Source organism: Festucalex cinctus, chromosome 18 (genome assembly GCF_051991245.1).
Source record: "Festucalex cinctus isolate MCC-2025b chromosome 18, RoL_Fcin_1.0, whole genome shotgun sequence".
Classification (NCBI taxonomy): Eukaryota; Metazoa; Chordata; class Actinopteri; order Syngnathiformes; family Syngnathidae; genus Festucalex; species Festucalex cinctus.
The window spans coordinates 8,833,805-8,846,909 of NC_135428.1; the positions used below are offsets into that span (position 1 = coordinate 8,833,805).

At 40.5% G+C, this 13,105-nt stretch overlaps 1 protein-coding gene across 1 annotated transcript; it reads right to left on the reverse strand.

Moving 5' to 3' along the window:
* Positions 1 to 237: 237 nt before the first annotated feature.
* On the reverse strand, positions 238 to 7,542 carry LOC144006228 (transmembrane protein 47-like). Its single transcript, XM_077504973.1, has 3 exons — positions 7,145 to 7,542; positions 4,495 to 4,635; positions 238 to 965 (listed from the first exon to the last, which is right to left on the reverse strand). The coding sequence occupies exons 1-3, from the start codon at positions 7,446 to 7,448 to the stop codon at positions 784 to 786; spliced, it is 627 nt and encodes a 208-aa protein (XP_077361099.1). The 5' UTR covers positions 7,449 to 7,542; the 3' UTR covers positions 238 to 783.
* Between the last annotated feature and the right edge of the window lie 5,563 nt (positions 7,543 to 13,105).

A 13,105-nucleotide genomic window follows, 5' to 3' on the forward strand; every position in this document is an offset into this window, starting at 1 on the left:
ACGAACGCCCCTAGCATTTGCCTAATCCGCCTAATGGCAGGAACGCCACTGGCTTGGCGTCTCGTGATTCTCGATGCATTCTCATTGTTTCTCGCCTAGTCAAGTTTGTTCTCCGCCTCTTGATGTATGGCGAATAAAGAGTTAAAATCTTCTTTGTGTCTGCGCTCAACACATGGGCCAAAGGTCAAGATGTTTGACCTCTGCTGGCAAGACACACTAATGACTTAACATCACAGCTCCCAAAAAGGCCATTTTTATTCTGGAAATTCCTTCATGTACAAACAGTTTTTACACATTTACACTTTCATTGGAGACAAACAACGTGAGTTTGCACACAAACTATAAATACAGTAGCTCCATCATATATATAAAAGCCGAGTCTTGTGATATGAGAAGATACTCTATGATACAATGCAGGGAAGGTGGTGCCATGAATACATTGAAAACAATCTCCTCATTGTAATGCTAGGAAAAGAACAGGCCAAAATAAAAGGCCAAAACATGGTCGTCTTGAAATGTTCAGACCTGACTGTCCATTTTGTCCAACAACAAACATCCAGATCACCACATGATGGAAATGTCCAGCAACTAGTGGCCGCCCAGAAAGGTCGCCACTTCACCCGGATACCGGCCAGGCTGAGGGACACGCTGTGAGCAAAGGGTGAGTGTTGTGAGAGTATAGTGAGGGTGTTCTATTCAAACAGACCTGTCCTACTTGCGGCCTTCACAACCTGACTAAAAATAACCAAGAGAGAATTTAGGTCCGGATTTGTGTGAGTGGCGTCAGTACATGGCATCCTCGTATATGTCCGTCCGCAGGCAGAAGAGGACTCCGCCGCCCAGCATGAAGATGGTGGCGCCCCAGCCGAGACCGTAGCCCCAGTTGAACTCGTGATACGTCTGCAGGACCGTCCCGTCGATGAACTTGATCGGGTACAGGACCAGAGCGCAGGCCTGCAGAACAACTGGTGGGGAGAGATGAGAAAAAAAAGGAGAGTCACAAACTTGATTTTGCTTTTAGGCTTGCTCACAAAATAAAGGGGTGGGGGGCAGGGCATCTGTTTGCAATGGAGTTCTGTTGCTATGGTGATGATGTAATCCAAATATGTATGCAAGTCAGAATTACAGTAAATATCTGCTTATCCAGTGTAGTTATATTACTAAATTTTATTTAGGTCATTTTTTTAATTTAAATGTAATGTAATTCACTATTGAATCATAATTTTAGTATTTTTTTTGCACTTTAAGTATACAATGTTAGTGGATTATACTGTGAAATATTATTTTTAGGAATAAAAAAAATCTGTCTCATTTTTGATGAACAGCTACTGATAATTGTGGTGTACTTGGAGAGCTATTGCTCCATTTTCTTCATGTTTAATGTTATAGTGAGATTTATTCCGATTATTCTGTACTGCAATCTACAACCACAATTGGGGAGTGTTATATAAACTACACAATCTATATTACAATCAGTAACATGTTACTTTTAAAGCAGCATGTCCATTTTTTTTAGTGAAATGCTTGTAAAGATGACAAACATTTTTTTCTTCAAAGAATGTTGTTCCTGAACACGGTACAAGAAGAAAAAATGACAGTGACGTAGGTTGGAGAAAATGAATGTTTCTTTTTGTTTTTTTCTTCCTTTTTTTGTAAAAAAGAATGTCATCAAACAGTGAAGGGAAAAAAAAGCCAGTGAAGCAGTTTGGAGAAAAAAAAAAAAAAAAAAAGCTAAATTTTTCTGTGACAAAGCTGCTGTACTTATGTAAAACTAAAATCTACAACATTATATAAAAGCGTCATCATTGGCGTCAAACCATCAATAGCAGACCACAAAGACCAAAACAAAAACAAAAGAACACTTGTGTGCTTGATAAAAGTTAAAAGCTTTGCATGGCACAAGTCTACAACGCTCTCAATGGAAACCAAGGACTTTTGACCTTGCCAAAAAAAAAAAAAAAAATAAAAAAACTTGGCTGCTTGTATCACTCTGAGTCATTTTCCTTAATCTAAGTCTTTGCGGCTTTGAGGATTTCAGCGCGACTTCTCGTCCGCCTTTCCTTCCTCCCGGTAGGAGTGGTGGCGGCCCAAAAGAATGTGGCCGTGTTGATGGAGCCCAGACTGAGCTGAGGTCATATTTCTGGACAGAAAATAAATAGCGCAGCGCTGCCAAGGGGCATTTAACGGGGGTTCAATACGCTCCTGCTCGTCTGTGCGCATGTAAAGGCGGCCTTATTCTCTCTCGCCAGGCTCTCGGAGCAATTACGCACACAGGAAAGGATAACACTGGCGTGCCATGCTTTTCAGTAAATGGCTAGCAGGCAGCGGGAGAGCCATTAGTTGACTTTTATGCACACACTCGGCTTTTATGCCTCCCGTTTTCATCGAGGAACAAAGACAAAGTTCTCTCACAAGCCCTTTAAAATTTACATTAATAACTAGTCCTCAGATTAACTTCTTTCAACACAAGTAAAATACAAACTAAGACTGTTTATACATAATTTCTAAAATAGCTTAATTATATGCTTTAAAGATGGACACTCCCCCACTGGTGTCAACATTTCCCCTCTCTCAAGTATGCAAGTGATGCTTTCTTTTCTTTATTTTATTTTTTTCTTTCTCCCTGTTCCGTGACTTCCCATTGTTGGTACTGCATCAAATTCTGTGGCTGCTTTTTCTTGGCCCGCGGGCCAAGCGGGCCTCTGGGCTGCTCACCACAGAAGAAATGAGCTCAAGCAACGCACCACTGCTTCTCTCCTTCAGCAGCCGTGATTTCTTAGGAGCTCTGGAACAAATAAAACTTTGTCTGCCTGGAAAAGCTTGTGGTTGGGCTGAAGGCGGACTCGCCTCCTTCCTGTTTCTTTTTTTGTGATGTGTTGCGACCACTGGCGGGCAGTGTATTTGGTACCTGGATATTCAATGGGGACTTGCAGTACCATATTTAAGCTTGTAATACCGCCACTATCGTGTTGCAATCAGGATTGTAGTAGTTTTGGATTTAATGTTTATTTTTTTTACAGAAACGTGGAACTGCCAGTGTAGAGTAAACCGTTTTCACTGGGCTATGTCCTTTGAACGTACTGCAAAGCTGTTCAAATTTATTGGTAAATGTTGGCTAAATGCTAAAAATGTTGACTTGTACAATCGTTGCATTATGGAAAAATACCCCATTGCTATGTTTGGCAAATATTTTACCAATACGTTTGAACAACGTTCCCAAAATGTTCAAAACACTTTATCAGTATGTTCGAACAACTTTGCAACATGTCTGAACGAATTTCTCAATTTGTTCGGACAACTATCAGGATGTTCGAGTGACTTCACCAAGACATTCGGACAAATTTATCAATTTGTTCGGAAAACTTTATCAACTTGTCAGGACAACTTTATCGAAACGTACGAACGACTTTAACAAGAAATTCAAACATCATTATCGATTTGTTCGAACGAGTTTATCAATACGTTTGGATGACTGTGAAGACTGTGTTAGAACGACTTTTTACCAACATGTTCAAACGTTATTACCAATACGTTCAAACGATTTTGCCAAAACGTTCAAACGACGCTGCCAATACAGTCGAACAACTTTGCAGTACGTTCGAGACGTTTGAAAGACTTTAGCAATATGCTCGAACGATTTTAACAAGCCATTCAAACAACTTTACCAATATATTCGAACGACTTTACAGTACCATCGAACGACTTGGCAGTACGTTCGAACAACATAGCCCAGTCAAAACTTTTTACTCCACATTGGCAGTTCCGTGCTTCTGTGGAATTTAAAAAAATTTTAAAGTTAGTTTTAATTCATTTTTAGAGCAGGTTTGATATACTACTGTAAATGAAAAAAGAACATTATGATGAATGAAAAAGCATTCATAATAAAGTAAAAGTAATGTCAAAAAATGGAAAAAAACAAACAAACAAAAGAAAATATAAAAATATTTATATAATTAACAGGAATTTATTTATTTATTTATTTTAATTAACGCTGCAGTTTTTGGAGCATAGCACACATAAACGAGGGTACACTGTATATATATTTTTTTAATATAAACGGAGCAGTTGGAGTTTTAGATATTTAAAATGTAGTTTCAGCTTGTTATTTTTTTTAAGCACTCACATTTTTTCATTAAGGGTGACTGTTTTATCGATTTTAGTTTTAGCTTTTTGTTAATATTCACTAACAACAATAACCTTCGTGGCAATTAAAGAAAAATCAATACCACACAAAAATGGAATATAACCACAATTATTGGTAGCGGAAATCTGATTGGACAAAAAAAAATTTAACAGACCTACACGCACAAGAAGCAGTGCATCCAAGATAAACATGACAAAATGAAGACAATAGACTGACGGGAATAAAATTTAGACTGTAAATGTAGGTCAGTGCTTCTGATAGTGTTCAGGCCTTCTTGGTCCTGACCTCCAACCACAACCACTGCTTATCAGCAAAAATATGAATAGACAGGCAGGAGAGGAATAACTGACCTGCAGTGAAAAGGAAGACAGCCACAGTGCGGTAGTGCTTCCTCTGCGTCCCGTGGCACAGGGAAATGAGGCCCACCAAAAAGGCCACCAGGGTTGCCGCGGCGCCGCCTACCAGCAGCACAAGGGTGGCGATCTGCCAGTCTGCGGGAGGGAACACGCGTAATAACGTTAGAACATCAGCCAAGCAAAATTTACTAGGAGTCACAAGGCAGTCATAGCTACATCCAAAAAAAAAAAAAAAAATCAAAGTGGTTGTCATGGAGATGACTGGCCTGCATTGGTGAAAAAACTTGTGATCATTTCTTTGGCATTTAAAAAGTAAAAAGAAATACTACCACTTGTGGTTTGTGGTTGCTGAAGTCACGTTCCTGCCTCACTGACTTATAATACATTTTGACGATGTAAATATGTTTGTGAGAGGATAAGAAGTGCTGCTTGACTTTTGACTTTACTGCCAGCACATATTGCTCGTAGTCAAGCACATTAAAAAAAAAAAAACAAAAAAAAAATAAAAAAAAATAAAAAAGATATTCCTTCTCTCTCTGGGCTGCTTTGTTGTGTATCCCATCCTTGAAAATCCCACTTGTCAGTGTCAGGAGACAGTCGACGGGACCGAGCTCAAAAGAATCATTTGCATGGGATGAGGCGAACAATCGGTGTGCGAGAGAAAAAGGAGCGTTTCCCCGTGCGATAACAGCTCAATGGCATTTGAATAAGAAGCACACAAGGAGAAGGCTTATCCTTCCGCAGGCATTTTCTGCTTCCAGCTTTTAACGCATCATGTGGTTAGAATTTCGATCAGACGCCTCTCACCAGCGCAATGAATAATTTCTGTACTTTTCACTATATGTGAGTATGTCAGGGTAAGGTGTCAAGACTGGGCTTCGCATTTCACACCTCTGCTTATGCCTTTTGGCAAAATGGCCCTTTAACCCCGACCCACCCCTCCGCTGTTGTTTTAATGGGATCTGCAGACTCTCAAAAGCGACAAACCCACCTCCCATTTGGTCTCACACATTCCACAACATGAGAACTCGGGCCAAAGCCTTGTTTCCGCTTACATTCTTTGTAGCTTGCGTACATATGTGAGAGTACAACAGTGAACACAACATCAATATCATTTAGACATAAAACAGATGTGTATGTAAGCAATAAAGTCACATCTATCGGACTACAGTGGACCCTTCAAATTCCAGTGTCGCTAGTTGACCAAGCTCTTCCTAGAAAACGCTAGCATAAATGCTTAGCCTATGGATCATTTATTGTAAAATCAACCAAAAATGTTTACGTTATCTCTCAGATTTTCTTCATTTTGAAGTATGGTTGAAAATAGAACGATAAAACAACACAAATTGGTTTTAAATATCCATTTTGAGATATAAGCTAACAAACTTGTGGCTAATTAGCGATACCTCTCAAATGTAAACATCAGTTCATCATGTTTATTTGTTACCGTCCGACTTACTAACATGATCATTGAAAGTTACCGGTGATAACCATGTTAACGTCTACTGGTACAGTCTAGTATTTGTCTTTCTGTTTATGATATTGTACCTGGATTACTGATTGACATGCACACATTTAAAAAAAACTTCACAATATTCACAAGTTTCTCCACATATTGATTGATCTACAATATTATTTTGGAAGAAAAAGAAGCGCGTGGCATGGTATAGCGTCAAAGATGAAGATGTTTAAAACAAACATTTTGTGTTCCGGTCTTTTCCTTTGTTTCAATCTCACATGGGATGACCCGGCCCCATCAGGTGAGACTTTATCAAAGTCAGCATCTAATGTCAACATTTAGGATTCTACTGATGGCAAAGAGAAAACAGCACTACATTTCTCTATCCTGGCTGCCCCGAGTGCACAACAATGGGGTGAGGATGTAAACACAGCAGCCACGTGATTACAACTGAAAGGTTTCGTTGTTAACTTTGTGAGTGTGTGAGACATAAAAACACATAACAGACCAGAAATGATGTGTAAACAAAAGGGGCTCAGCTCCTTCACGTGACCGGTGACTACCTTGCTGGCTGTAACTCCATCAGCACGGATTCTATTCAACCTCATGTCCAGTCTGCTTATGAATCAGTGTGCATGTTTGTCATACACCTCACTGCTACTGTGTTTTAAATATACCTGATTGGCTTTTTTTGTTTTTTTTTGACAAAAGCCAAATATTTTTGTCTTAATATGGTGAAGAACTAAATCACCAGCCCTTTGGTTTTACTAAATAAGTAATATAGCTTGAAAATGGCACCAACAATTCACAATCACGTACTTTGATGGGAAAAGAACAAAAAGTAAAAGAGTTTGGCTCAATTAAAAAAAAAAAAAAAAAAAAAAAAAAAAGTCAGTGCCAAAGTAATGTGATCGAAAGAGAATACATGATTAGTAATGATGACATAATTAGGGAAGCCCAAGATGAACACGTGTTATTTCATGTTTTGGGTGTTGCTGACATTACTGTACAATGTAGCAAAGCAACTGATGCAATACGAAAATTTGAAATAATATTATTATTACCGTTTTTTTGTTTTTTTTTAACCAATTTAACAAACAATTATCCAACTTTCCCCCGTAGTATCCAAACACAAAGAGCATCCAGCAGAAATACAAGCGCATACAAAGAGTGAAAGCTTCTGACCAGAAGTTAGAGTGGAGAAGCAGCTCCACGAAGCCTCCTCGTCCGGCTGCCTCGGCTCCGACTGGGAACACGACTCCCACAGGGACAGGGAGAAGTGGTCGGCGGTGACCCAGGCCGGACTGAGCAGAGCCACCAGGTCCAAGCAGAGCGCCAGGAAGACGCACAGCAGCGCGATCAGCTTGAAGGGTCGCAGCACGTACACGTCGTTCACCGACATGGTCCTCTCGTCGCACAACGTGGTGGGGCCGTCGCCGTGGAAAGAACCCGAAGACGAGGAGTTTGCGTGTGCGCCGTCCGCCACCATAACACGCACTGACTACACACCGAGTCACTGACACACGCTCTCTGCGTTGTAGCGCTTCCCGCTTGGAAACTTTCGACCCGTGACATCCGGTAAACTTTCAGAGTAAGAGTATAACGAGTGTAAAATAAAGATTCACAACAAATGTGTGGTCAGCTCACGTGCCCTGGAAAATGACACAATGTCACTTCTTGGTTCGAAAATTGAAATCTGTTAACCACAAAAGAGTATCTTTGTTCACCTTTAGTGGCAGACACAACAATTAATTGCTAGTTCCAGTCCACTAAATGGTGGAAGGCCAAATTAACCTATTATTTATTCAAAAACGACAGATCCAAGTTCCACATTAAGTAACTTTGTGTGTAAAGCGAGACAAAATTCTCATTATTATCATCATTATTTCAAATTGGTGGTGTGCCACTATGCCATGATTTTTTTTTCCCCTCCAGGTGAGGTGACTATTATTTTGAAAATGTCTTAAGGAAGTTTGAGCCGGGCGTATTTAACTTCACGTTCAAAGAATGTAAACTAAAAGTAGTTTTAGTGCATAATGATCATAGCCTAAATTACAATTCTATTTTTAAAACACGGTTAAAACACGTGTGATACGTAGGTAATGATATGTTATATCTGTCTCCACTTTAACTTGAGAAGCTAGGAATAGTGCTGTAATTTTGTAGGCAACCAGCAGATGGCAGTATTTGTTTGTGTATGTTGTGTCTATGTTGCGGTACATATAAATCTTAACGCACTGTACAGTATACAGTACACAAGTTCACAACACTTCATCCATTTGCACTTTCATTAAATATATATATCAAAATATAATATATCTGAACAATCGAATGCACAAAAAAAATGCAAATGTGTTGTTATGGAACTTTGCATATAATTTGTTTTTATTGTATTTGCGTATTCATCTTCATCAGCATATAAACTGAAAGATTAATATAAACCGTTTTGATAAACCAGCTCGACCTTCTCCTTCACACGTTTTTGCTTGAGAGATAAACGGGCCAATTGTTGTGAACTTGTGCATATGTCAGCCTAGTCTGATAAACAGGTTTAGCACTGAGACAGTGGATGGCTTGTTTGCCTTTACCCAAATATATGCACTGCATTCCAAACGGTCCATTTGTAAAACTGTTGATTGTGATTTCATGAATAATGTATTATTGTTATTCTCTGCATACCTACAACTTTTCAGAGGCTTACTGTTGTTTTCTTTATTATTTATTTATCTTTGTGTTCAGTTCTAACATTAGGATTTAAAAAAAAACACAGGATAGTGTCAGGGTCCATGTAGAACGTAACCAAGACACAAACTGAGTAATGACTGCACGATCCATCCATTTTCTATGGCGCTTATCTTCATGGTGTTGTAGGGGAGCTGGAGCCTACTCCATTTAAATGGATTAGATCATGCAGGTGCCACGTGCACTTTATATTACGACTGGCTATGAGTGTCTCGCATAAAGGGGCTTACAGTTATGGCCTAGTTTGGCTTCATTGTACCACTCACATTTTGGAGGCTAAATTACAGGTTTTTAATGTCTTTGACAAAATGGCAGCTAGTCTCAGACTTCCCTGTTGCTAATGCTGCTGCCAAGATGCCAGCAGGGCATCAGAGGAGGGTTGTTGCGCGGAGTGTGTACTATTAGTCGCATTCACGGAGAGCACATTGCTCATTTCCTTTAAACGCCCCTCCTCATGGACAGGACAAGCAAAGCGGCCTGTCATCCTCCTCCAAAAAGCCCCTCATTAGAAAATCCTCCAGGCAGACAAAGCTACTTGCGATGGCACATGCACTGACACCCCACAAAGAGCAGACACAGAAAAGTCTGGTTTACTTTTTTTTTTTTTTTTTTAAATTGGTGATCCTAAGCTTAAGTCTAACTTATCCACCACGGCTACCACCTACAGTCCAATCCCCCTGTTAGCTCTTATCTATCCACCATATTCTAAAGCCTCCCACATGCAGGAGGAGGAGTGACTCATGAGCATTCTCGGAATGGTGTAGAACAATGGAGAAGATATAAAAACAAAGAAAGAGGGTGAGATGTGCTAGTGATTCAGCAAGAGTGTGGATGATGCCGCCAATGGTTATCAGGAAGCTACACTTCTCATCACATGACCTCATCCTTTGTTGCCTCCACCTTTTTCTGCCGATGATTAGGCTCCTAATAATCCTCTCAAGGCTTTTCCGGATGTGAATAAGCTTCCATGGTAACTGATGAGGCTTTATTTATTGCTGTCTTTACGGCTCAGCTCTTCCTTTACTAGAAATCCACTACAGTCATGATGCAGCACAGTCATTTATTGGTGTTTTTATTGGTGTTTGAGTTGTTGTTGTTGTTGTTGTTGTTGTTGTTTTTATTAAAGGTATGATTGGCTTCGGTGAAGGTATCCATTGTAGTTTGTTTTTAGTTAACATTTGTGAGCTCATTACAGATTGGTCTGGATCCAGGTTTTTTGTTTTGGCATGATATTAACAAAATTCTGTTATATTTATAACGACATAGCACCAACATCATATTCACATTCCCGCCAATGCATAATTTAGAGTGAGGGTCAAATTGACCATCCAGGGGCCAAAGCCAGCCACTCACATCACTGTATGGGGCCCACCACTGCAAATAAAGCTAAGTTGGGGCGCGCACTTAGAAAATATTTTTGAAAGGAAGGCACTGTTTTTTTCTTTTTGTGTGTGTTTTTTTAGTGAATTTAATTAATTAATTAATTAATTATTTTTTAAATTCATAATTAATCAATATAACAATATTAACTCATTCAGACCCCAAAACGTATATATACGTTTTTTAATACTTTGCCCTTCACTCCCAAAAACGTATTTATACGTTTGCTGATTTAATGCTAGAGCATACAGAAGGTGGCTTTGATGTAGCTTCAGACCTAAGCAGGTCACTTAAAGCAATGGTAGTTATTACAAAAAATGGCCAGCATGTGGCAGCAGAGTATAAGAGATCAGCCAGTGCCATGTTGCAACAAGCTCTTTTTGCCAGTGTTTTCAACAGTTTTGTGAGTAATGATGAAACTTAACTATATTCTAATGCTAATTACTGCAAACAAACAAAAAAACAATGATTTCTTTTAATGGAAAACACGGTATTGTCTGATGTGACACCCCTGGTTTAGAGTCTTCAAAATGGGAGGAAGCCAGAGTATGAAACATGCTCCACAGGAAGTGCCCAAACCTCAGACTTGTGAGGCAGGCATGCTACCCCCATTGTGATCAAATTACCTTAATTTCTCAGAGACTCATGAATCTTAACGACCAAAATTGAAACACAAGCAGGATGTGTCTACATCTATTTAAGAATTATAATTTGGGAGAGTTCGGCCTTGACAAGACGGTTGCACGCTACTGAAGGCCATCGTTTCAATAAACCAAGATGTCACTCTGCGAAAACATTAACTTCGTCACAATCATGTTTGTCTCTTTTCGTGCGAGTATTTGAAGTTGGTGCCAGCGTGTAAGCGAGCCTCACAGCATCTGGCTTTCGAGTGGCTGCCTCAAGGTCACGCCGACGCCGAGTGTTGACGGATGCGACGACGCCTCTGTCTCCTTCCTGCCTTTCGTGCCGATTCGGCGATTTGCTGCGGGAGTCAAACCGACGGCACTGCTTTGACTTGTTTCCTTGAGACTGCCGCGGTGACTCGGCAGAACGCTGAAGTGGGCTTTAAGGGAGATGATGATGAAATGTGTTGGGACTGCTGAGATGGAAGCTTTCCCAGCGCATCATCCTCACTGTCGCATCATTTCATGAGGCCACGAAAGGCTGGCAACAAATATTAAAGAACAGCGATTGGGATTGAGGTGTATTGGTTTGGTGCTACGACTACAACAATCCTAATATATCTCCCATGTTCATTGTGTACAGGTGCAAATCTGTGATTGTGTCTTTGAATTTAGCTTTGATGAACACATTCCAGCACCGACAAACACTGTTTTTGCAATCTAGACATTTGGTGCTAGATACTATGGCTGTAAATGCGTGTATGCCTTTAAAAGTCGTATGCGGTCTGATGAGTTAGGTAACTGCTACAAAAGAAAATATAAATATTTTAAAGTAATAAAGAAACTTTTCTTCGAAGATTATAATATGAGAGACATAACAAAGATGTAAACACAGGTGTCCTCACACCCCCCATTGACGGTCTTGCCAGCTTGTGGACATCTGTGTACTTCCTCCTCCATCAGTCGCCATGGCTGCGACCCCCCTAACCCGCAGACCCCGCCCCCTAGCCGGCAGGCCCTTCTCCACCCTTCTTTGCAGACACCAGCTGTGAGCCACTTATGCTTCTCATGTCAGTCGGCCTCTTTCAGGCTCCTTGTGAGCTTCACCACTGCTGAAGTCATCAAGTTGCCATCATCATGTATATGACACAAACCGAAGGAGGCTGCGTCCATTTTGTTTCATGCTGACTGTGGTAGGATAGTAAAATTGGATTATGAATGCTTCCTTTATGAGTATCACTTTTCAACTTTTGTAGGTCAGGTGGGACAGGCGTCATTCTAACTTCATGTTCCTCACCTCTGGGGGTGATTTGAATTTTATGACCAGTTGTTTTGTTCCATATGGGCAGACATTCAAGACATTTCATTTTGTACAGGGCAATCAGTCACAAAATCATTTGTATACCTACGCGTTGATTGGTTTGAAACTGTCCGCCCATCCGTCCGTCAGTCCGTCCGTCCGTCAGTCCGTCCGTCCGTCCATCCATCCATCCATCCATCCATCCATCCATCATCCATTCTCTGCAGTGGATATAAGAAGTCTACACACCCCTCTAAAAATGACAAAAAGGTTTTGTCATACGTCAAAACAAGATAAATAATTTAAAAACGTCTTCAACCATTTAAGTTATCTAGAAACCGAGGTTGCACAAGTGTGCACACCCTCTTATAAGTGGGGTGGAGGATGTCACCGTTTTGAGAATTAGCCAATCACATTCAAACTCTTGTTAAATGGGAGTCAGCACACAACTGCCATCGCTTTTGAATGAGGCAGCATACATTTCAGATATTGTAGAAGGCTTTTCCTGTATTTTGCTTCGCCTCCTACCGGAGCCCAAGAAAGGTTCTGTGGTAGCACTGATTGGTATTTCAAACGATTTATAATTCCTTCCATTTTGTTGCATTGTTTTGACATGATTTATCGGTGCAAATCTTATTTCTATAAAAAAAAAATCCTGGCATGTGGACTTTTTTATATACAACGTGCATATTCTGTATATCCTGTTCAGTTTAGCATAAATTTAAATACATTTCAACTTTAGCTTTTTCAAAGACAAGCAGCTCACATTTTTTTTTTAGGAGGCCTCCAAGTCAGGCAGTGCGTTATGTTCTCACTTCAGTATTTTAATGCTAATTTCATGGTAGGAGCAGGAAATGAGAGATTTGGATCCTGTATCCTCCATGTTTACTTGTGTCCACGGGAACTGCTCGCTACAAGGCGTCCAGCTGAGAGTGGAAAATCCAAATCTGCTACCCCCGCCCCCCCTGCTCCATCCAAACCCCTTCCCACCCCTCCACTCCACCTTGCCCTGTATTGACAGCGTGTTACCGGCCCCTCTGTCACACTGCAGGCAGTCGGACGGGGCAGGGCAGCACTGAGGAGCCGATCACAGTGCATTAG

Bases quoted from the DNA above. Each gene is read 5' to 3' on its own strand.
- LOC144006228 (XM_077504973.1), bottom strand. From the start codon at position 7,448: ATGGTGGCGGACGGCGCACACGCAAACTCCTCGTCTTCGGGTTCTTTC. The intron at 4,636-7,144 runs GTCAGAAGCTTT...TCCCTCCCGCAG, and splicing joins CTTCTCCACTCTAACTTCTG to ACTGGCAGATCGCCACCCTT. The intron at 966-4,494 runs GTCAGTTATTCC...TCTCCCCACCAG, and splicing joins TGTCTTCCTTTTCACTGCAG to TTGTTCTGCAGGCCTGCGCT.